The sequence below is a fragment of the Artibeus jamaicensis genome, unplaced genomic scaffold (assembly GCF_021234435.1).
Source record: "Artibeus jamaicensis isolate MK-2021 breed Jamaican fruit bat unplaced genomic scaffold, CSHL_Jam_final contig_1128, whole genome shotgun sequence".
Classification (NCBI taxonomy): domain Eukaryota; kingdom Metazoa; phylum Chordata; class Mammalia; order Chiroptera; family Phyllostomidae; genus Artibeus; species Artibeus jamaicensis.
Genome location: NW_026521220.1, coordinates 2,716,523 through 2,737,822, shown reverse-complemented (window position 1 = coordinate 2,737,822; position 21,300 = coordinate 2,716,523). Strand labels below are relative to the sequence as shown.

At 57.6% G+C, this 21,300-nt stretch overlaps 1 protein-coding gene across 5 annotated transcripts in view; it reads right to left on the bottom strand.

Moving 5' to 3' along the window:
• Positions 1 to 1,120: 1,120 nt before the first annotated feature.
• Positions 1,121 to 21,300, bottom strand: part of TANGO2 (transport and golgi organization 2 homolog) — a 30,800-nt gene continuing 10,620 nt past the window's right edge. For 2 of the 5 annotated variants that reach the window (XM_037141304.2, XM_053664918.1), the window contains exons 2-9: positions 20,242 to 20,338; positions 14,336 to 14,424; positions 12,567 to 12,686; positions 11,889 to 12,003; positions 8,462 to 8,532; positions 5,701 to 5,854; positions 4,184 to 4,288; positions 1,121 to 2,132 (exon numbers count right to left, since the gene is read on the bottom strand). In XM_037141304.2, coding sequence (XP_036997199.1) covers positions 2,012 to 2,132; positions 4,184 to 4,288; positions 5,701 to 5,854; positions 8,462 to 8,532; positions 11,889 to 12,003; positions 12,567 to 12,686; positions 14,336 to 14,424; positions 20,242 to 20,297 — 831 coding nt within the window. In that variant the 5' untranslated portion in view covers positions 20,298 to 20,338 and the 3' untranslated portion in view covers positions 1,121 to 2,011. Of the gene's footprint in view, positions 2,133 to 4,183; positions 4,289 to 5,700; positions 5,855 to 8,461; positions 8,533 to 11,888; positions 12,004 to 12,566; positions 12,687 to 14,335; positions 14,425 to 20,241; positions 20,339 to 21,033; positions 21,167 to 21,300 lie in introns of those variants that run through there. The other 3 variants (XM_037141300.2, XM_053664922.1, XM_053664919.1) reach the window with 3 other exon arrangements.

The following is a 21,300-nucleotide window of genomic DNA, read 5'->3' as shown; positions in this document are numbered from 1 at the left end:
AACCTGGGGCCCCCAACCCTCAGGCAGGAACCGGGCAACAAGCAAAGCTGGCCTGAGCTCCACCTCCTGTCGCGCCCACGGCCCCGACACTCATCCTCCAAGAAACCCTCCATGGTGCCAAAAAGGTTGGGGACTGCTGGCAAAAACAGAGATTTATTCTCTCACAGTTCTGAAGGCCTGCAGTCTGAGACCAAGGCGACAGCAGGGTCACGCTCCCTCTAATGGTGACAGAGAAGGATCAGTTCCAGGCTTTTCTCCCAGCTTCTGGTAATTTCTTGGTGTGTGGCAGTATACTCATTGTCTTCACAGGATGTTCCCTCTATGCGCACATCTATGTGTCCGAACTTTCCCTTTTTTAAATAAGGACACCAGTCATATTTCTTTATTGAGGCCCCTCCCCCAATGACTTCATTTTATCTTGATTAGCCCTATAAAACCCTAATAAGGTCCCTAAGAAGGATTACAGCATATCTTTTGGGGGCACAAAATTCAACCCCTAACAATCACCAAACTACACCTCGAGCTGTCCCTTCCTTGCGGGACCCAGGCTGTTAGGGAGCCCTGGGCAGGCTGGACACAGAGGGGTCCATGACAAGGGTGGAGATGCTTTCCCCCAATGCCCCACCCCTGGGGCAGAGGCGGACATCTTTGGAGGCTCTTCAGTGGCTGTGCACCCACCCTGTGGCGCCTCCCAAGGGTGGACGTGCCTGGCCAAGTGAATGCTGGGGTGGGATCCATGTTGGGAGGCAGAGAGGGCATCGGGCATTAGCAGCGCCTGAGCTGGGAGCCTGACCTGGCCTCCATGGTCCACACTGAGTGTAGGGGGCTCCCAGGGGCACCCCATTGCACCCGGATAAATCCCTGGCTCCTCAGCCCAGCTCAGGAGGCCCTGTCACTGGCAACTACTGCGTCCCATATAAACAAGCTCTCTCGCACCCCGGCCTCTGCCCAAGGACCCTCTTAGCACTCAGGAAACTACAAGCAGAAGGAGAGAGTAGAAAGAGCCTTGTAGCAGTATCTGTGCCATGGGAACTCCTGCAGGCCGGGACAGCAGCCCCCAACCCCTCGCACGCAGCAGCTCCAATTGTCCCCATCACAAGAGCTAAGGACCTGGACTGTGTGCACTCACCACAGCCTTAGAGTTTTATTATCGACATCTCACATTCGAGTACAGGTTCCTATGAAGTTTGCCTCCCTGAGGAGAAGGGAAAGGCAAGGGCTGGCTGTGTCCCCTCACTGAGATGGGCCTGCCCAGAACCCACAAGTGGGCAGGCAGAGCCTGACAGGCTGCTGAGGCACCCAGCACACGAAGGACTCCCAGTCACAGGGCAGGCCCATACACATGGGACCCCGAGTGCACGCAGGACCACTGGGCCCACCAACCAGACCTGAACTTCATTGAGAGTAGGTTTTTCTTGCATTTTCCTCATTCCTCATTCCATATGTGGCCTATCTCTCCTCCAAGAGCAGGTCTGGTTGTCAGGAATGGCCTGTGCCCAGGAGAGAAGGGGACACTTTTAAACTCCTGTTGTTTTGATCAAAGCAAAGCCCCACTGGCCAAAAGCACGTGTGGGCATGAGAGGCACAGCTCTCCCTGTCTGGCACAAGTGCATGTGTGTGCTCCAGGATGTATGCACATATCTATTGCCTGTGCCTGTGCATGTGCCCCCAAGGGATGTACAGGGGTGCCTATGCATGTATAGGCATATATGTAAGTGTGTGCCTTACAATGCATCTCTATGCATAGGCAGAGGCAAGGCCAGGCGTGTTCACACATGCACAACAGACCTGGACCTCCCCCTGACCTGGCTGTGGGATTGTATCACTCCGACTGGCATAAGGATGGACCTCTAGCTGGATACAGTGACACGGACAGATCACACACAAATCAGAGGGCCCTGGTCCTGAGGGACACTGGCGGAGTCGTGACCAGGCAGTGCATGTGCTGTGGAAGGTTCCCATCCAGCCCTGGGCCTTAGAGGAGCTGTCTGGCCACACCCAGGGGTGGGACTTAGCTCTGCAGCCTAAACTCGTGGGTATTGGTCTCCCAGCGGGAAGGGTCCTTGTCTAGCATGCTGCGTTCTGTGAAGGTCACGTGCCCATCCGCGTCCACGAGGATGATAGTGTTGGTTCTGAAAGAGAGCATGGGGCCCACATTCAACCCACTGCCCTCAGAACCCTGCCCTCCTGTCAGAGCCCCAACTGGGGTCAGATGTGAGACAGAAAGGTCAAGCCCACTGCACCTGGGGCCTGTGCTGGGCACTCAGCTTCGTTGGAGGCAGGTCCCTAATGAGCTGCAGCCTCCAGGAGTAGCGGTACCCTTCTGGGTTAGCTGGGCACTGAGCCTGATGGGGCCTGGAGCTCCCATTTAACGCGTCCTATTGCCTCCACTCTGAAACTCCCCTAGCCTACCCTGCCCACCCTCTGTAGTACAAGCCCCAACCGCCCACCACTGTTGCCAGGGTGAGCCCTGGGCTGACAAGCTACTTCCTCCTCAGAATCCCCCGGGACTCTCAGGCAATGGCCCAGCACCACTGTGGACACTCAGAGCTTCCAAGAGGCCAACCTGTCAACTGTTTGGGGACCAAGACTTCTTCACCTAGAAAACTCCTTTGTGCCCTTCCTCGCCACCCCCCACTTCCCCATCCCAAATATTCAGCACATCTCTCCTCCTGCCTGGCCCTCCTCATGGCCAGTACTCACTTAGCACCTGTCTCCCACTGATGGAGGGCAGGCACCGAGTCCCTAAGCAGACCCAGTGCAGGCTGACACCCAGAGTGGGTGCATGCATATTATGAACTGGGGGTTCCAGCCAGAGTAGAGACCTGGCATTCTGCCTCACATACCAAGTACACAGGAGCACACAATTTAATCACAAAAATAAGCCCATGATGGAGGAGGGGCTTGAGGAAAATGACGCTCCTGCTGAGGGAAAAGCTAGCCCATCAAGAAAGACTGCCATTGAGCCATGCCACCCTCTTCAGGCCAAGGAGCATCACTGGGCCCGAGAGCATCAGTGCCGGGCATTCACACCATGCTGGCCCTGCCCACCACCCCATCCCCTAGCCAGAAGGCTTGAAACTGCCATTCCCTGAAGGATGGAAGACTTGGGGGGCCTGCCACCCTCTTGGTCAGCAGTTCCCAGGACTTCCCATGTCCATCTCTCTGCCCGATGCCCTCAGCATCAGCAGAGCCTTAGCCATGTTACCACAGTGAGGCTGGCTCACATCCTCCTGGAAGAACCACCTCCTCAGCTGCACAGAGGCAGCAACACCAACCTCTCCCACCTGTGGGGAAAGGAGGGGCTTGGCTCAATCTCAGACAACCTGAACCTAAAAACCAGTCGGTGCCTGCCATGGCCCAAACACCTCATCCCTGAGTCCTTGCAGGCCATGGGCCCCCAAGGGCAGGGCCTATCCATCACAGTCTACAGATCCCCAGCCTGATACAAGGCTGGTGCCCATGGGGCCAGACCCAGGCTGAGCCTAGGCAGATGGGTGGCTTGCACATGCAGCCATGCTCCACCTCCAGGCCAGGGGGGCCAGGCACGTAGCAGCAGCACTCCTGAAGCATCTGGCTGGACCAGCAACGGACCCTCATCTGTGCAGCCCAGCTACCTCCAAGTGCAGCTTCTGAGCTGCCCTCTGATGGAGCCACGTGGGTGGGCCAGGCCTCCCAGCCTCGCCCCCAGCAGGGAGGGAGGCAAGAAAGGAATTTGCCAGGACAGCAAACAGCCATGCTTCTCCCTCCCAGACATTTTCATCTTGCAACCATGGTCTTTTCACCTTTCCTAGGATAAGGCAACATCCCAGGTTTAGATGACCTAGCCCTGACGCTGGCCACAGCAAGTGAAAACAAGAGCCAGACCGTGAGACTTCTGAGTCCACAGGGATTTGCTGACTTCACTGACAAGAGTATGCCCAATGCCATCTTGGCCCCCTTGTGGCGGTGTAAGAGGGCAGGAGGCAGCCTAGGGCCCTCTCCTGGGAAGCAGCGGAAGCCTCAGAGACTGCACGCCTGGTCTGCAGCGCCCCTGGGAGCTGGCATCTGGTCACCCCACAGCCGCCTAAGCTGAAATGGCAGGCTCTTCTAGATAAGGCAGAGGCTTTGGGGTCCACAGAGCTTGAGTAAGGCCAGATTCCTCATGGGACAGAACCAGATGCACCCAGCAGCCCCACTGTACCTGGTGCCATAGCCTGGGCAACGCACGCACACAGCCGCGTACTTGCTCAGAATGGGCCGCACATACTCCCTGCCCTGGTCCTCGATGGCTGGGTCCGGCAACTGCCTGGAAGGACAGAGGAAGGGTCACTGCCAGCACCTCTGCTGCCTGCTGGGAGCCCTGTAGTGCCTGAGGCACCGCCAGCCTAGGAAGGGCTATTATTTCATGCACTTTTCTGCCCAAGGGCTCAAATCTCTGCCGAGACTTTCACTTAGGACTGCATCGCTGGGCCCAAGCTACCAGATGGTGATCACTGGGAAAGTTGCCCCTGACAGAGCCACGGGGAGCTTTCCCAGGACCCAGGACCCAGGACCCCGAGGACAGGAGCACCTGTGAGCTCAGCACTGGGAAGGCGCTTCTAGATCTGAAACTGCCTGGGGTCTGTTAGGCCAGAGCGGGACGGGGCCCCCTGCAGAGGGGCAGAAGCCATCCAGGGAGCGAGCCTGTCCTCTCCTCTCGGTGGGGCCTGAGTCCATGGGGGTGCTGCGGGCAGGGGCCCAGCTAAGAGGTGCCGTTACCTGGCCACATTAGCCCCCCACCTATCTTAAAAGGTACCCTAAGGGCATCTCTCCACTTGGCAGGAGCCCACTCAACCCTGAAGCTTGAGGGCCATGACTGCTGGCACTGGGTTCACAGGTGTCAATAAAAACAGCCAGAGCCTGTCCTGGGCCAGCAGGGAATGACAGATAGTAACTGAGGGCTGCGTGGGTTTACAGCTAAGCATGGGCCACTAGGCGGGCCCAGGCAGGGTTTCCCTGAGCGGGTGGCTGTGCTGAGGGTGGTCCTGGTTCATGGTTCAGAGAAGAGAGGAGGGTGAACAGGGGGCAAGAGGGGGCCCAGGGGAGAGGAGCAAGTGGCAGGCTGTGGCGGGGCTCTGCTAAGAGACCACCGGGCATCTGGGCAGGCTGTTGGCCTGGCCTGAGTGGGGTGGAGGAAGGATGTGTGGGCTGTGTTGCTTAGTGGCAAGAAGGTAGCTTGGCAGGCGCCCTGACACCCTCTCCCACCACTGGGATGGTTGAGGTCCACCAGAGGGTAGTCTCCCTGGGGTCGGTGCCCCTGCAGAGGCCACTGAAGTGCCTCAAGGAAGTCGTGTCAGAGGCTTCTTCTCCCCAGGTAATGTCTAGGGTGGGTCTGTCTGTGCCACGTCTCCCACATGCAAACAGAAAGGACCCTGCAGCTGCTCTCGGCCCCAAGGCAACCCCCATCAAGCTCTAGAAGCACCAGGCTTCCCAGCACACCAGCCGCAACTGCCCCATCACCCATCATCAGAGTCCCCCTGTTGGAAACCTCATCAGTTCACAGGTGGAGGGGCCAGAGGTCAGCAAGTCAGCATATCCGTCAGGTTTCCCCGTAGCTGAGGAGCTGCCCTAATTACCTCCACGGGCCTTACAGGGCAGCAGAGACTGCTTGCCTCTCTGTCCCAGGGCCAGAGCAATAGGGGAACACCCTGTTTACCCCAAAGGGACCCACCCACTCACGCCTCCTCATTGTTGAGCACGTCCAGAAGCTGGGCAATGAGGACATCCTTAGGAAGGGCCTGGCTCTGCTCCACAACCTCCAGAAACAGCTGCTTCCCAAAGCACAGCTTCTTCCAAGGCGTCTCCAACAGTGCATTGCTCAGCCCGTAGGTCCCTGTCGGGGAGGGTGGGTCAGTCCATCTGTATTAAGGCCACACTGTCTGAATTTAGGGTAAACTCCCACCCACCCACACAGCAGCAGGCGAGGTGCCAAGATGCAGATGGGGGGCACTGAGGCCAGGCTGCCCCACACTCCAGCATCTTCTCTACAAGTATTCCCAACCCATCTGCACAGCGAGAGATGGAAAACTCAAAAATGGTGGGGCACCAGCAGGAGACTGCAAGGCAAAGAGGCCAAATGGCTTTGACAATAAGGAATAAACAACTTGAAATCCAACTGGACAAAGGAAAGGGGGACCTTGAGAGGGAACAATCTCTCCATCTCACTCCCATCCCTTTCTGAGCTGGAAAAAAACTTCAAAGTGTGGGTCTACTTGAGCAGGTCAAGGGTAGAATAATCAGCAATGGAGCACAGGAGCGCACCTCCCAAAATCCGTGCTGGCTCACATCACAGCACTTAGAGAACCCACCAACATCAGGACAGCGCCCCCAAGTGGGCACAGGCAGGGCCTCCTCTGCATGCTGGTGGGGACCCTGGCTGGGGGAGCCTTGAGGTCCTGGCACAAGTTTTCTCAAAATGAGTTCTGAGTTAACAAGTTAATAGAAGTTATCACAAAGTAACAGGTTTCTCACATCAAAAAAAAGGCACGGCCTTGAGGTAGAGAGGCTACGACAGGCAGCAAGGGCAGGTGCACTCGGGGTCACGAACCCACGAAGATGCATAGAGGACAGGGCACCACCACCTTCTCCAGCTGCCAGACTTTCCAGGCAGGATCCTGGATGAGTACGGTGTGACTTCAGCCACTTCCAAGAAAGGCAGCCCTGGCTCTGCCAGACCCCATAGCCATGCCACCATCCCAGGAATCAGTGTGCTCTATCCACAAGCAGCGACAGGAAAGGCCACTCGTTGGTGGTGCCGGCAGTCTGGGTAGCCACATGCAAGGAGTAAAGTGGAACCCCTACCTCACACCATACACAAAAGTCAATTCAGAATGTCCTGAAGACCTACATGCAAGAGCTAGAGCTATAAAAGTCTTAGAAAAAAACATAAGGGAAAGCTACACAACCCTAGATCAGGCAATGACTTCTCAGCGATAACACAAAAAGCATAAACAACAAAAAAATATATATAAAATCGACATCATCAAAATCGAAAACAAAGCACTTCAAAACTTTCTTGCTTGTCGTTTGCTTGACAAACAAGTGAATAAAGAAAATGCACAAAAGGGTAGACTATTTTTGCAAATCATATGTCTGGTTAGGGACTAGAAGCTAGAATATATAAGGAACTACAACTTAATAATAACAATGCCAAAAAAACGCAATTCAGGCTCTAAATAGACATTTCTTCAAAGAGAACACACACATGCAAAGCTGCTCAATATCATTAGCCATCAGGGACGTACAAATCAAAACCACAGCAAGGTAACACCCACAGCCACGGGGATGGCTGGGACTAAAAAGCAGACAATGACAACTTTAGGCGAGGATGTGGAGAAGTTGGAACTTCATATGCTGCTGGGAAAGTAAAACAGTGCAGCTGCTTTGGAACACAGTTTGGCGGTTTCTCAAAAAATTAAACAATTACTTCATGATCCAGCAATTCCACTCCCAGGTATCTGCCCAAGAGAAATGAAAATGCATCTGCACAAAAGCTTATAACAAATGCCACAGCTGCATCACCCGTAATATCCAAAAGGTAGAAATAACCCAGAGATCCATTCAAAGACAAATGGAGAAACACAATGTTGAGTGTATGTGCACTGGGATATAATTCAGCCATTAAAAAAAAGTAAGCCCTAATTCAGGCTGCAACATATGCTAGGTGGAAAAAGCCAGACACCAAAGGCCACACATTGCATGACTCTGTTTATATCGAACGTCCAGAATAGGCAGATCCACAGAGACAGAAAGTAGACTGGCGGTTGCCAGGGGCGGGGAAAGAGGAGGAACGGGAGTGACTGCCAGTGAGTACGGTTTGTTTCGGAGGCGATGGAAGTGTTAGACAGAAGGTGGCAGTGACAGCTGCATAACTTTGTTAGCACACTACAACCTACTAAGTGGTGTGCTTCCCTGGGGGAATTGTATGATATGTGACCTAGAGCTCCACAAAGCACTTCTTAAAACAGCAGTGACACGGACCAGGCGAGGGCAGGCTGGGGATGAAACCGCAGGGTGTAGGTAAAAAGAATTTCTTTCCTTTTCACAGTTTTCACAGAAGCAACAATCTAGCAAAGAAGCATCTGTAGTCTCGGAGCCTCTAGCACAGCAAACTGAGGGCGTCACGGAGACGGTTTCCTGACGCTTCCACAAAGGCCTCTGGGCCAGCGCACAGAATGTGGGGAGGTGGCGGCCTGTGTCCTTCTGTGCCTTTCGGGTTCCCATTTCCTCAGGGTAGACACGAGCTTGGCGCCGGGGGAAGGTGGCCTAAGCTGAAGGCAGCCTGACACGTGGACCGGGTAGGAGCACGCGGTAAGATACACCAACAGTCAGAAAGCAGTCTCAGCAGAGAAGTATGACAGGGATCTAGTCTCTGAAAAATGCAGAGGTGTCCCCATAGGAGCAGCCCCCACCCTGTCACCACCCACCAGAGCGGGCTCACCTGGTGCCAGGACAATGGGTGTGGGCTCCCCCTGGTTTCCATAGTAGCAGATGACATCCCCCTTCTCTGTGCTGTGAACAGGAAGGAGGGTAGAGAGTATCAGATGGGGCCACACATTGGGTAGACCCCTCGCTGCCTGGCAGTCTCCGCAGCCCTATCCCCAGCCCCCGAGAACGGCCAGCACAGGGAGGTGGCCCGCTGCAGCCAGGTCGGGGGTACTCAGGGTCCCAGCCCCTTGGAGACTTGCAGGCAGGGTCATCGAGATTTCTAGCTCACCACGGGAACCACTGGCCTGGGAGTGACAATATCTAAAAGACCCCACCAACTTGCTGAATGCCCTACAGCAGGAGAATTAAAGACTGCTGCAGTGACCACTGCAGGGGACTGAGTCCCACACCCAAGAACACCAGTCCCCCTTGTAAGGACTCAGCCCCTACCCCTACAGCTCATCTCTGAGCACTTCCGGACTAGACGAGACCCCCCAGAGTAATGGAGGCTTCCGAACAAAGCGCCAAAGACCACGCTTTTCTACTTTCATACACTGAGCATGGATTTTAAAATAGTTTAAAATGCTCCAGAGCTGAATATGTTCTAATTCAAAAATACCATAGTAGAGCTTCCCACTGTAGCCTGGAATGCCTTTTCTGAAAACTCGAAAGGGATATTTTCTGGCCTGTGAGCTGGTTTCCTGGCAGGATTCTGGATTTAGAGACCTGAGCTTTCAGGATGAACAAATACAGAGGAATAGGCTGGCTGGCAAGGGAGGGAGAGTCCCACTGGCCAGGCCCACCCCAGCCATTCCTCCGGCTCGATGCTGCCCTGCAGGCAGGACTCCTGGACCCCAGGAGACTTCACCTCCTGCTCACATTCTTCCTCCCCACAACCTTGGCTCCTTTCTTCAGAGGTCTATCTAATGACTTCAGAGATTTTATTTGCAGGCAAAATGCTAGAAAACATGAGGACGTGTAGGAGCGGGCTTCCACGCCCACCAAGCCCGGTCAGGTGGAAGGAGGTCTGACTCAGGGACTGACTCAGGGAGCAGTTCAAGGCTCCTCCTGGTACCTACCACCAGGGCTGCTGGCCGACATCTAACTCCCTGCGCCCTCTGACCTCTGACTCCCTCCACCCTCTAGGGTGCACTGGGATGCTCCTTGGACCAACCTGCTCCTTGGTCATAACCCACTGGGTTCCGTTGGCTGCCACCTGCCTGTGTCCAGGGAGGCAGGCCCTGACCCTGTGGCCTAGGAGCCAGGGGAGCTGCTCAGGCTCTAAGGGGACCAAGCCCCTGCCCTGCTGGCCTCCCCCAACTACAGGACTGCCTGCCCACCCCTGGCGTCCACTCAGAGCACGAGGTCCTCATCATCCAGCCACCTGACACACTGCTGGAACCAAGTCCTGCCGGCCTGTGAGCCCAGGGGCTGGTCTCCTGGGTCAGGTCAGACATATACAGAAATACTGACAGGCAACGTGACGCCTAAACTGACACAGAGCCGCCGAGGGCTGGAGCAGGCCAGCGCAGGGGAGTGCCAGTGCCAGCAGCTGCCCACACCCTCGGCCCTCCTCCCAAGGGGCACTGCTGCCTCTGGACTGAGATAGCTGTCTGCCAGGCAGGGGCAGGACAGAGCGAGCCACCCAGCAGGCCTGGAGCTCCCGGGGCAGGAAGGAGGCCCGTGGACCCACCCTCATGAGAGGAGGCTGGCTCAGGACAGGCACCCATTCCTGGGCCAACCGTGGGGCACCGACCACTTCCCCTGGCACCTGCGTTGGTGGGAGCATCCACCAACTTCTGGGGCTTTGGCGGGGGAGGAGGGGAGCAAGGAGAGGCCAGGAGGGAGGGAGCCTGGGAGGGATGCTCACTTCACTGAAGAGCAAAATACACAAAACCCCTGCAGTTCCCACAGCCACATCTCTAACTTGCGCCTCACATGGGTGGCAGCCCAGACACACAGCCCACCCAGGTCGGGGGGAGGCTGCTCCCACCAACCCCTGGACCAGCTGGCTGCTCTTCAAGGCCCTCAGCTGGCAGAGGGGCAGACACCCAGCCAGGGCCTCTCCACACTGGCCACAGCACTTCTGCTCCCCTGTCCAGAACATTCTGCCATGTACAATGAGACTGGCAACAGCGTTACTCACCTCTCTGCAGACAGGGACAGGTGGGTGTTTGGCACCCAGCATACAGACCCTGTACCCTCCCTTGCCCTGTCCACCAGTGTCTGACTGATGGTTCTCTGGGGTCCCCCCAGAAGTGCTGTGTTTCTACCCCTAACCTGAGCCAAGTACCAACAACCACTTCAGCTCAGGGCTCCCTGTCTGCAGTGGGAAGGGGGCCACGCCAGTGCCGTGGACAGTGACTGTGCAGCTGCTGCTGAGCTGGTGTGGGGCCAAGCCCAGGGTTCAGGCCCGGGCACTGCAGAAACGAACACCCTCTGAGAGCGCCAGGCTGCGGCCCAATGGCGGCCGGCACCAAGTGGGGGTGAGCGCGGTGCTCCTTCCCAGCCTGGGGCAAGACGGGTGTGATGATACAGCTGCTGTTTCCAGCAGCACTCGGGACTCCAGCACAGCACCAGGGGACCCCGGGTCCCACCCTGCACCAGCAGTGGTCGTGGTCGTGGCCAGGTCACCTGCCTACCTGAGGCCGGCTGCAGCAGGTGCACAGAGGGTCTGAGGATACGCTGAGTGCTGCAGGTGAGGGGCTCAGCACGCAGCCAGAGGTAGCCACCGACTGCTGCGCCGGCTGTCAGCCCCCGAGGCACCTCTCCGTGTGCCCACAGGGCCTGGTGAGGCTCCAGCTGCCATTCCCAAATAACTCAGACCCCAGGAACCTGACTCCCGAATCTCACAGCCCCAAGACCCTCACAGAAACCGAGAGCAGTCATGCTGCCCACTGAGACCCAGCTCCCAAAAGATGCTGCAGCGAGGCCCCCGCACTCGGCAGCACCCAAACACCATGGGGTCTCAGGGTGCTCCAGGGCCACTGCCAGGTGCCACTCCGGCCCGAGGCACCTCCACCCACCAGAGAGCAGTGCCAGTGAGGTATGGCTCCAAAACAGGGGGCTCAGCCACAGACATGGGGAGGGGACCTGGGGGCAGAGAGGCGGGCACAGACGGGGTCCCGTCCAGTGCTGGGACAGTGCCCAGGCTCCAGTGATGCTCCACTGCCCTTGGGCAGGAGCCAGCGGCCCTCGTACGGTCACAGGAAGCCCCACTGCCAAGCTCTGGGTCCCAAGTCCCCACAGCAGGGGCTCTGGGAGGGGCTGGGCCTCGGGACGCTCACCAAGCTCACTGGGAGTGATGTCCCCGGAGAGGCTGCCACAGATGCCACAGTGGCCCAAGCTGAGTGGTGCGGCAGGTGTCCTGTCCCCTGCCGAGCCCACGACCTAATCCAGAGGCAGCACTCGGTGGGTGTCCCTGCCCCCCGCAGACTCACCTCAGGTCAGCTGCTAAGAGGTTGAAACCGTTGTACAGGTGACCCTCTGTGGACACCTTCTTCAGGTAGGAGAAACTGTCCATGTCCGTGGTGAGAAAGTGGGCCACCAGTTCACCTGTGAGTAGGGAACAGACACCCGTGGCCGAGGCAGCAGGCTGAGCCCCTCCCCCTGGGGAGACCGGTGGTCCCGAGTGGGCTGGCTGCACCTCACTGACCGCCAGCCAAGGGTGTTGACACAGAGAACTCTGTTTTTGTTGATTTTAAAAGTTGTTCTCCTCCATGGTGCCCCCATATGGATATCCAGCAGGTGGGAAAAGCCTTCGGTGGGGACAATGGTGTCCATGGGGACACTGTGTGTCCATGGAGCTGTCCTCCCAGGGGCACCTGCTCAGCAAACAGTAGACAGGTTGGGGACAATGACCCACAGTGGAGAGTGACACACTCCCCGGGGAACGAGCGTGAAGCACGTCCCCTGAGAGGGGTGAAAGGTCAGTGCCATGGGTTTCACGTGGGCCAGGCTGACAGTGATTCCCACAGTGAGGCCAGTCAGTGGACTGCAGGGCCCAGGAAAACATGCCTTCCTCCCCATCCTAGCTCCTCCCCATCTCTGTGCAGGCCCAAGGAAGCCCCTGCCCCAAGGCCCTACCGCACAGGCCAGCCCCGCCCCACCCCAGGTACCTCGGCCCCTGGCGGCTGGGTCCTGATGGGGCTGCAGGTAGTTGGTGAGTGCCGCCAGCTTCCCCCGCGTGCTGATGCCCAGCCACGTGCCTCCTTCCTTGCCTTCCTCCATATCGAGCCCTGGGTGGACGCCAGCATCATCACCAGCGGTACCCACCCCAGCCCTGCATCCTGGGGAGCCGCACCTCAGTGCCACAGCCCTGGCTGTGGGACAGGGGCTCTGACTCCACAGGGCGGGGTCGCAGGACACTCGCAAGATGCTCTCCCAGAACCCAGCCCCTCAGGACAACTGACTCCCCAGACAGAATCCTGGAGCTTGGGGTGACACCGGGCTGGGAGCAGAACACCAGCTCCATCACGCGAACCTCGTCCTAGACCTGGGGCAGGGGCCCGGGCAGGCTAGCCTTTCCTCCAAGCCTCCACGTCCTCATCTTCCCGAGGTGCCTCCTGCCTCCCTTCCCCAAGGCAATAGCCCCTCTTCCCAAGGTCCTGACAAGCACCCCACCCAACACACACACACCTCAGCCTCCCATCTTTGCCCTGCAGTGTGGACACGCACAACCTGTCCTGCCCCGTAACCCCTCTGCACCCTCCCAGCCCAGGACAGCAGAGATGGTCCTGGCCGTGCCCCCAGGCTCCCCCCAGCGCTCCTCTCATGTCCTCACAGGCCTGCCCTGGGACCACTGCAAGAGCCATGGCTGACCCAGCCAAGGACCACCCCCCCACACACAAACACCCCCCTGGGATCACTGGACTGCTGTGCCCAGAGTTTACACCCCATGGGGCTCCTCGCCAGCCCACCACCTGCTCCTGTCTGGTCTGCATGTCTAGACATTCCCAAGGTTTCCTGTGTAGTTTCGGACGAAGCCAGGACAGCCCGGAGACCCAGCCTCTTCTCCCTCTCGCACTCAGTCACCCTGGGTCCCCTCTCACAGCCTCTGAGTAGCTTTCCCCACCTCAACCCCCAGACCTCCTGCCCAGGGCAGTGCCCTGCCCGGCCGCCCCACTCCTGTCCTCCTCTCATGCAGCACCAGGACGACCCAGCAGTGTCCTCCCTACACCACTGCCCAGCCTCGGTCTCCACAGGAAGCCTTCTGCCAGTACCTCCCGGGCCCGGGAGGCCACCTGCCCAGCACACCGGGCACCGTGTCAACTCTGCCAGGCTCCTCCCTGTGCTTGCTTGGCACTTGGCTCCCAGGCGGAGGGGCTCCTGCCCACCCCAGGGGCAGGAACTGCTCCCTATCCAAGTGGCTGGCGGAGGCTGCTGGCTGGGAGGGCAGGGGACCTGGCTGTCACCTGCACTCCCCCCTCCCCTCAGAGGAACTCCTCATGAAGCAGCCACCGGAAGGCATCCCAGCCCAACCTCTGCTCCGCAGATTCAGCCCGGCTCTCACTAGAGCAAGGAGCCCTCGCACGTAAACAGAAATGTGCACAGATGGAAGCACAAGTGCACCCCCACACACACACACACAACTGTGATGCTGCACTGAGTGACAGCGTGGGCCTGCACCTCACACCAGCACTACACCAACCGACCCTCCCAGCTGCTTCTCCTGGGGACCCGCGGTACACGAAGCCACATGGGCAGTGTGGGGTGGACCGTTCCGGCCTGGCCAACCCAACGCTGGCCCCAGACGGAGAGTCGGGAGCCCGCCCCCAGTAGAGCCGTCCAAGCCCACTCACTCGTTCCGAACCTACATGGGGAAGCAGCACCCGCAGCAGTCAGGACCCCCTGGGGCCCATGCTTCCTGCCACGAGGAAAGACTCACCACTGAGGACCTCGTTGTTGCCCCCCCAGAAGTCTGCTGTCTTGGACGGTCTGTGGTAGAACTCATCCCTGTTGGCTGCCAGGATGAGCCTAAAGAAAGAAGCACAGCCGAAACTGTCAGGTCTACACGGAAAAGCCACATTGTTTTCTCTAGTTAACAAAGAACACTTGCCTCAGTAATAATATGGGTAAGTCCCACAGAGAATAGGAACCCACACGGGACACAGAGCGGCAGCAGTTCCAGGCAGGGGAGCCCTCGGCCAGACTGTGCCCGGGGCCCTGCAGACGACAGAGCGGGGCGAGGCTCAAAGACAAGTGTCCGTGCTGACCAGGGCCAGGAGGCAGAGCGCGGCCCTGCACACCCACTGCCCACCCAGAACAGGGCCCCGCAAGCAGGACCCGGGGCAGGCGGGCGAGGGCCCTGCGGAGGAGTTCTAGCTGAGGCACCAAGCGTGCCCGGGTACTCAGGCGGCAGGGAGGTGCCCCTCTTTCTGTCCATCTGTCCCTTCCTCTGAAGACACCCAGCGAGCATCCTGGAAGTGTGGGCATGCTCACCAGTGTGGCTTGGGGTGCCCGTGGACCACTCCCGCCCACAGCGTCTCCAAGGGCTGCTGTCCTGAGTTCAGGGTGTTTGGGGGAGGAAATGGGTGGGACCTCCTGTGTTTCACTAGATTTTTTCATTATGAATTGAACGAGTGTTTCTTTGGCAAGTAGAAAAAGCGTCAGTTTTCAGAGCCCTGGTTTAGGGGTAAGAAATCTAAGTTGCCAGTCAGCTTTGCCATTTAAATAAGAACACAGATGGTGGTTGAGGGGAACCTCTCTGGGCCTGAGGAGTGACCCCCGAAGGGCCCTCTAAGCACCACGGCTGATGCACAGGAGAACAGAGGATGAGGGGCCAGGGTCTGGAGTTTGGTGGCCTGTGGTCACACTGGGTCCGAAACCAAATTAGTTGGGTCAATGGTCATGTCCTGAAAAAACCTTCAAAAAATAACTTTTATACTGTCTCAGTGATATCATAAATATTTGCTCATGGCACAATACGAATGATCGAAGATGTTCATAAGTTGAAAGTGAAACCAGTGCCAGGCCATGAAAGTGTTTTCGCCCATGGACACAGTACACCACCCCCCCCACCCCCGCCCTGACTCTGCACTTCCCAGTGCAGCCCCGGCGACAAGGGCCAGCACAGCCCGGACTGTGCCCAGCCGTGGAACACTCTGGCCATGGAAGCCCCAAAGCCTCACCACCTTCGAGACTCCCACCTGGCCTGCAGCCTCTATCCCCTCTCCAGAGCTGGCTCCAGGGCTGCACCAGGTCTCAGGATGTGCACCGGAGAGGGAAGGGTCCCTGCCCCGATACGAGCCCCAGCAGCGCCCAGAGCAATCCTCCGCAGCTCTAACTGCCACACTCTGACCTGGACCCCAGCCTCGGGGTGAGATACACGGTCTGAGGGAGAGGCCAGCTGGCCCTGATCCCTGCTTCCCACATCAAGCTCTGTCCCTTCTGGAACCAAGCCATGGATGTGTCCTGGCTGGCCCTGCCCCCATGGGCTGCCTGAATGGGCCGTCCTGGTGGGTGTCCCTCCACCACGGCCTGGATAGCAGTCAGAAGGGGGAAGAGTCCAGTGTCGCAGAGTAGGGGGAGACGCCGCAGCTCTGGCAGGGATGCCGCGGGGGCCAGGCTCCCTGCTAACGCCATGGGTGGGGGTGGTTTCACACAGCCAGGATCTCTTCCTTCAGATACCCAGTGCTCCTCCACACACTGGTCCTGCCACCTGCAGGGGGGGGGGGGCCAGGAAGGCAGCACCCAAAACGCGGTTGCTTTTGATCCCTACATACGGAAAAATTAGGGGGAAAAGCTGAGTAAAACCTTCTGTCCTAAGATTTTCAACTGCCTCTTTAAAACAAGGGGCATTTACCTGTGTTTGTAACTAGGAACGTTAAATTGCTGGGTTATTTTCATTAAATGAGTCACTGTTTGGCTGAACTTCCTGGTTTGCTGGGGATTTCATTAAATATGCAATTCAGAGACGTGCGGGTGTGATGAGCACCCACCTCCAGGCTCCGAGTGAGGGAAGGCACTGCTCAGTCACCATCTCTGGGACAACACCACCAACCAAGGTCCATCCTCACCACTGTGCCCAGAGGCAGGGCACTGGCCGCCACAGCGAGGGGCCTGAACACAGCTAGTCAACCCTGCTTTTGTTTCATTCCGACCATTGAAACCACTGATGAACTATTCATGAGCAGTGAGCGCTCCTCACCAGCTGTTGAGGGTAGGTGTAGGCTGAGTCTCTGCACCTTCTGGGGGGGGTGGTCTGTGAGCTCACGGTTAGCTTTGCACATCTTTGGGAGGCATGGTCTTTTTTCAAAGAGCACATGTCCCTTTGCAATCAAGGAAATAAGATCAACAGAATCCTATTGGACACAGCTGCCTCTACGGAGCACGCCAAGATCATCAGGGCAAAGCTACAGCCAGCATGGGAAACTTCCACATTAGCATCTCACAGACCCCTAACGTAAGTTCTTATCTTCTAGGCTCCTTGCCGGAGTACTGCAGAGAGTCCCACTAGAATTAAAAACAAGAGCAAAACCAACAGGCGCCCAGACTATACTCATACTGGGTAACTGGCACCAAAATGTGGAAGTCGCAAGTGCCTGGCATCAACAGGCATGGGGGGCAAAGGCTGCTGGGACCACTCGGGGGATCACGCCCTCGGGCAGGGGCATTGATGCCTTGTGTGCAGGGTGACCCCAGGAGGGAGCGACACGGAAGAACTCATCTGCGTCTGGCTAGCATGCAACCCGGAAGGCAGACCACATGTGCACCAGGGCCAGCCCAGCACCCAGGGGGCAGACAGGGAGGCCTGAGGGGGCCTGGGAGAATGCAGCAGTGGCATGTGGCACCGGGGGCTGCCACGTCTGGAGGAGCAGGTATCCTCAACGGGGGGGCAGCAGCAAGGTGACAATAGGAGATGTGGGGGATACAGACTGTAGGCTCTGTGACAACCCGTTCCAGCAATAGGCTTGGGGCTGCTCTGCAGCAGCCATATTCGCATCCACTCTCCAGGCAGGCACTGAGCTGGCTCCCCTCCCTCCCCTCCTTCCCTGCACTAGGGCCACTCAGGCAGTGGCTGCTGCATCTGGGCACGAACAACCCACAAGACACATGCTCAGAGTGGCCCACGTCTTCTCCTGTGGGAAAGAGACGACAGAACACTCAAACACAGCGCAAGGGAGGGAGATGCTTCCGCGACCACACCTTCCACCAGCAGCCCAGCCAAGTGGCAGGATGGGCCAACCGCAAACACCACCGGGCGGTCCTGGGCAGGGTGTGACAGGCACAGGCTCACCTTTCCCCTAGGAGCAAACTCCTGAAAGCTGGAAAACACATTCCCAGGGGCTGGGTGAGGGGGATGGGGGTTATCATTTGATGGGGACAGAATTCAAGAAGCCGAGAAGAGTTCTGGCGATGGATGGTGGTGAGGGTCACACAAAAACGTGAAAGGCCTTAACACCATGGAACTAGATACTTACAAATGATCAAAGTGGCGAATGTCTATGTTACACATGCTCTATTACACACACTTTAAACAAAGTGCACTCTCATTCCTGATTGTTGCTACGTAAGAGGCAGATGAGGATATAGCAGTGGACGCCAGGATGGGGCGCAGAGGCCAGTGCAACCCAGGCCAAAACAGAGGCGGCTAAGGCAGGAAGGAACCCAAGTGAGGGGCACCGGGGCAAGCCCTGCCGGCACAGAGAGCTCCTGGCAGCACCAGACAGTCAGGGCCTGCTCCCCTCCATGCCCATGGCCCTAGAGCTGGGCCTCCACCCCTTCACTGCTCCCCCTTCCACTCCAGGCAGTGGGAGCCCCTCCCAGATCTCTGACATGCCCAGGCTCAGCTCACCAGCCCTCTCATAGCTGGCCTTGCTGCAGTGTCCCTCCCATGACCGCCCTCTCCTGCCCCTCCAGTCCTGTTCCAGCATCACACACGTACAGGAGTGCATACAGAGAGGGCCTGCAGCCTGCCCATTCCCCTATCTGGACACCCCCAGAGCTAGAACAGAAGCAGCCACCAGAAGCCCCTCCGGCCCTCCCGTGTGGTCGGGAAAACACTGAGTATATCCATTCAGTCACCCAGAGGAAGCATATTTAGTCTTTGGCTTAGAGCCAAAGACAATTTGAGAGAAACGCTAAGGCTATCTCGAATCACAATCCATGAGTTCGCTGTCGCGAGGACAGCTGCTGGCAGTGACATACTGGCTGTGAGTAAAAGCAAGAGAGATCCGTGCTCACCCTCCTCTCTCCTTCCCATTTCTATGTTACGTTCAGGAGGTTGGAGGTAGTCTCAGGGAAGAGCATCTCAAGAGGGGCTGTGTCTGAATCCGGGAGTAGCAAATACAGAAAGTGATGGACTTAGTGATTGTCAGGTAGCATCTCCTCATCTGAGAAATTCTTCACTTGTTGGGTGAAGAGAGGGTTGTTTTATTGGTGAGTGGAATTTCAAATGAGCATAGAAGAGTGCATAAGAAAGCTCAGTAGCCAAAGGGGTGGACTGTGCCAGCCATTGCATCTCGGCCCCAAATTCGCTCTGCATTGCCTTCTGTGGTAACAGAGCTGAACTTTGCAGATGGTGCCATATTACATTTTGTCAGTGGAGGGCGCCAGAGAGACGCTGGAGAAGGAGAGGTTACTTTTGCAGGTAGCAGAGGGCTGTCTCTGAAAGCTCCCACCACACGCGTGACTTCCTGGGCATCAGCCTCCTGCCATACCTGTGGCTTCCCCAGCCTACAGCATTATGCAGTACCCAGCGTCCAGCACCTTCCCTGCAACAGTTGTCAGCACCCAAGGGCAGCCCAGCAAGTTCTGCTGGTGCAGCACCCCAGCGACTTCTCCGTCATCTGGTGAGCCAGGGCTGTGCCTCTCCAGCAGGGTCTGATCCCAGCGGCCAGTGAAGGATGGGGTTCTTCTGTGGGCACCCTAGTCTCAATGTCACTAGTCCTTCTGTGTGTTACCCTTTCCTTGCTCAAAGCACTGGGTCTGGATCTGCCCTCTGGCTGCACCCTGATGTGCAGCTCACCCTGCAGGGGTCAGGCAGGGTCAGCTCCTGGGCCCCAGCCTGGCCTGCTGCCCTCTCCTCTGCAGGAAGGGAATGCTGGACACTCCTCACCCTCCACTCCCTGGCCTGGACTGAGTGAATTTGTCCACCATGTGAGGCAGCATGGTGTCTGCGATTTGGCCCAGCGACTCAAACCCAAAAAGCTGGCTGAAATAGTTAAAATCGTTGCTGGTACAGATTTTTAAATGATAAAAACTTTGCAGGCAATTGCACTCTTGTGGGTTTCATCTCGGCCTCACTCTCTGCATGGATAAATTCTGATGGGGTCCTACTGGGGGACCCCAGGGCATGCAGGGGCACGGTCCAGTGTCTAGAGTTGGAGGAGATACCCCCAGCTTCCCCCATCCCTCTGCACACTGACAACATTCCCCAGGCTTCTCTTAGCAACATGGACCAGCCAGTCCAAGTGAGGCCCTTGCCCACTCTCACCCCAATTCCGCTGCCCTCTGGTCCTCCGTCAGAGCTCCCAGGGCGGCTTCCTGCCTCAACCCACTTTGTTCCTCTGTCCGGCCCACGCAGCCACCGTTAGAGGCTGAGTCTTGGTATATTTGTACATTGACTCAGGGTCTTCACCACGGAGAGGTATTCCCTCCAGCACCCCACACTCAGTGGCCACTGTCTGAGAGGGTGTTGCCAGGCCTGCGAGGCTCATCCTGGGGCCTCCCGCTCCCAACCTGAGGGCGGCAGCAGCATGCCTCCCCTGCTTGGGGCAGCTACACGGGCACTGAGGTCGGTGGGGCAGCAAGGCTGAGCGGACAATAGCAGACTCAGAGTGAGGGGGTTACCTGTATGCATTTTTGGAAACGGGGTGAGGATCGAACTTAAAGAAGATGATGCACATGGGTCCCCGAGAGTGGCTTTGCTTACACGGGGTCACACAGTCTGCGGGAAAAGGAAAAAAGTAAGTTGAGTAAACAGCGAACAGTAGAACCACCTTCCCTGAACCTGCGATGTTCTTGGACTGGGAACAGAACCAGCTCTGTAATGCCCATGACCCTTTGCTAGATATGCCACAGTCATGTGCCCAACACCGTGATGCTCACCACACTGCACAACCCTCTCCCTAAACATGCACACTCGTCAGCACTGGCCAGACCACCCTGACGCCGGCTATGCTCACTGGCCCCGGAGCACATGAGGGTGGCAAGGAGGTGGTAGCAGGAAAAAGCAGCAAGAGCAAGAACCACAAGCACAGCTGGAGCAGGGGGCAGAGCAGCCGGCCCACGCCTGCCCCGGAGCGAGGTTCTGCAGCCCGCTCTGTGGCCCTCACCCAGCCTGCCCATTCCCTCCCCTGGCAACAGCACCAATTCCAGCCCCCCTGCCATTCAGTGCAGGGCCACATCACACCCGCTTGGCCTGGGGCTGCTGGGCAGCAGTGTCTACCCCAGGCCCATAGCACACGCCCTCCACCCGTGATGGCCCAAGCATAGCCAGACTCCCACAGAGCCCTGCACCCCCGTCAGCCAGGGACAAGGGGCAAAGCACATGTGCTGGGGACATGGACACCAACTCAAGTGATGGGTGAAGACTTGGTGTGCACTCCTTTCCCTGCCCCCGGCCACGCACAGGTCCCTCACCTGGGGCCTCTAGAGCCAGCAGGGCTTTTCCCCTCAAATGAGATGAGAACTGAGATGAGATCTCAAGGCCACCGATCCTGAATAAGGTGACTGTGCAGGTGCTGCAGGGAGCCAAGAAGATGCCCAGAAGAGCCTGGTAAGCAAGCGGGGGAGATGTGTTCAGTGTGTGTGCACGTAGGTGAGGCCGAGGGGTCTGGGCCTACATGTAAGTGCATGGATATGTCTACATGTGTGCTTCTGTGTGCATGTGTACATGTGTGTCTAGAG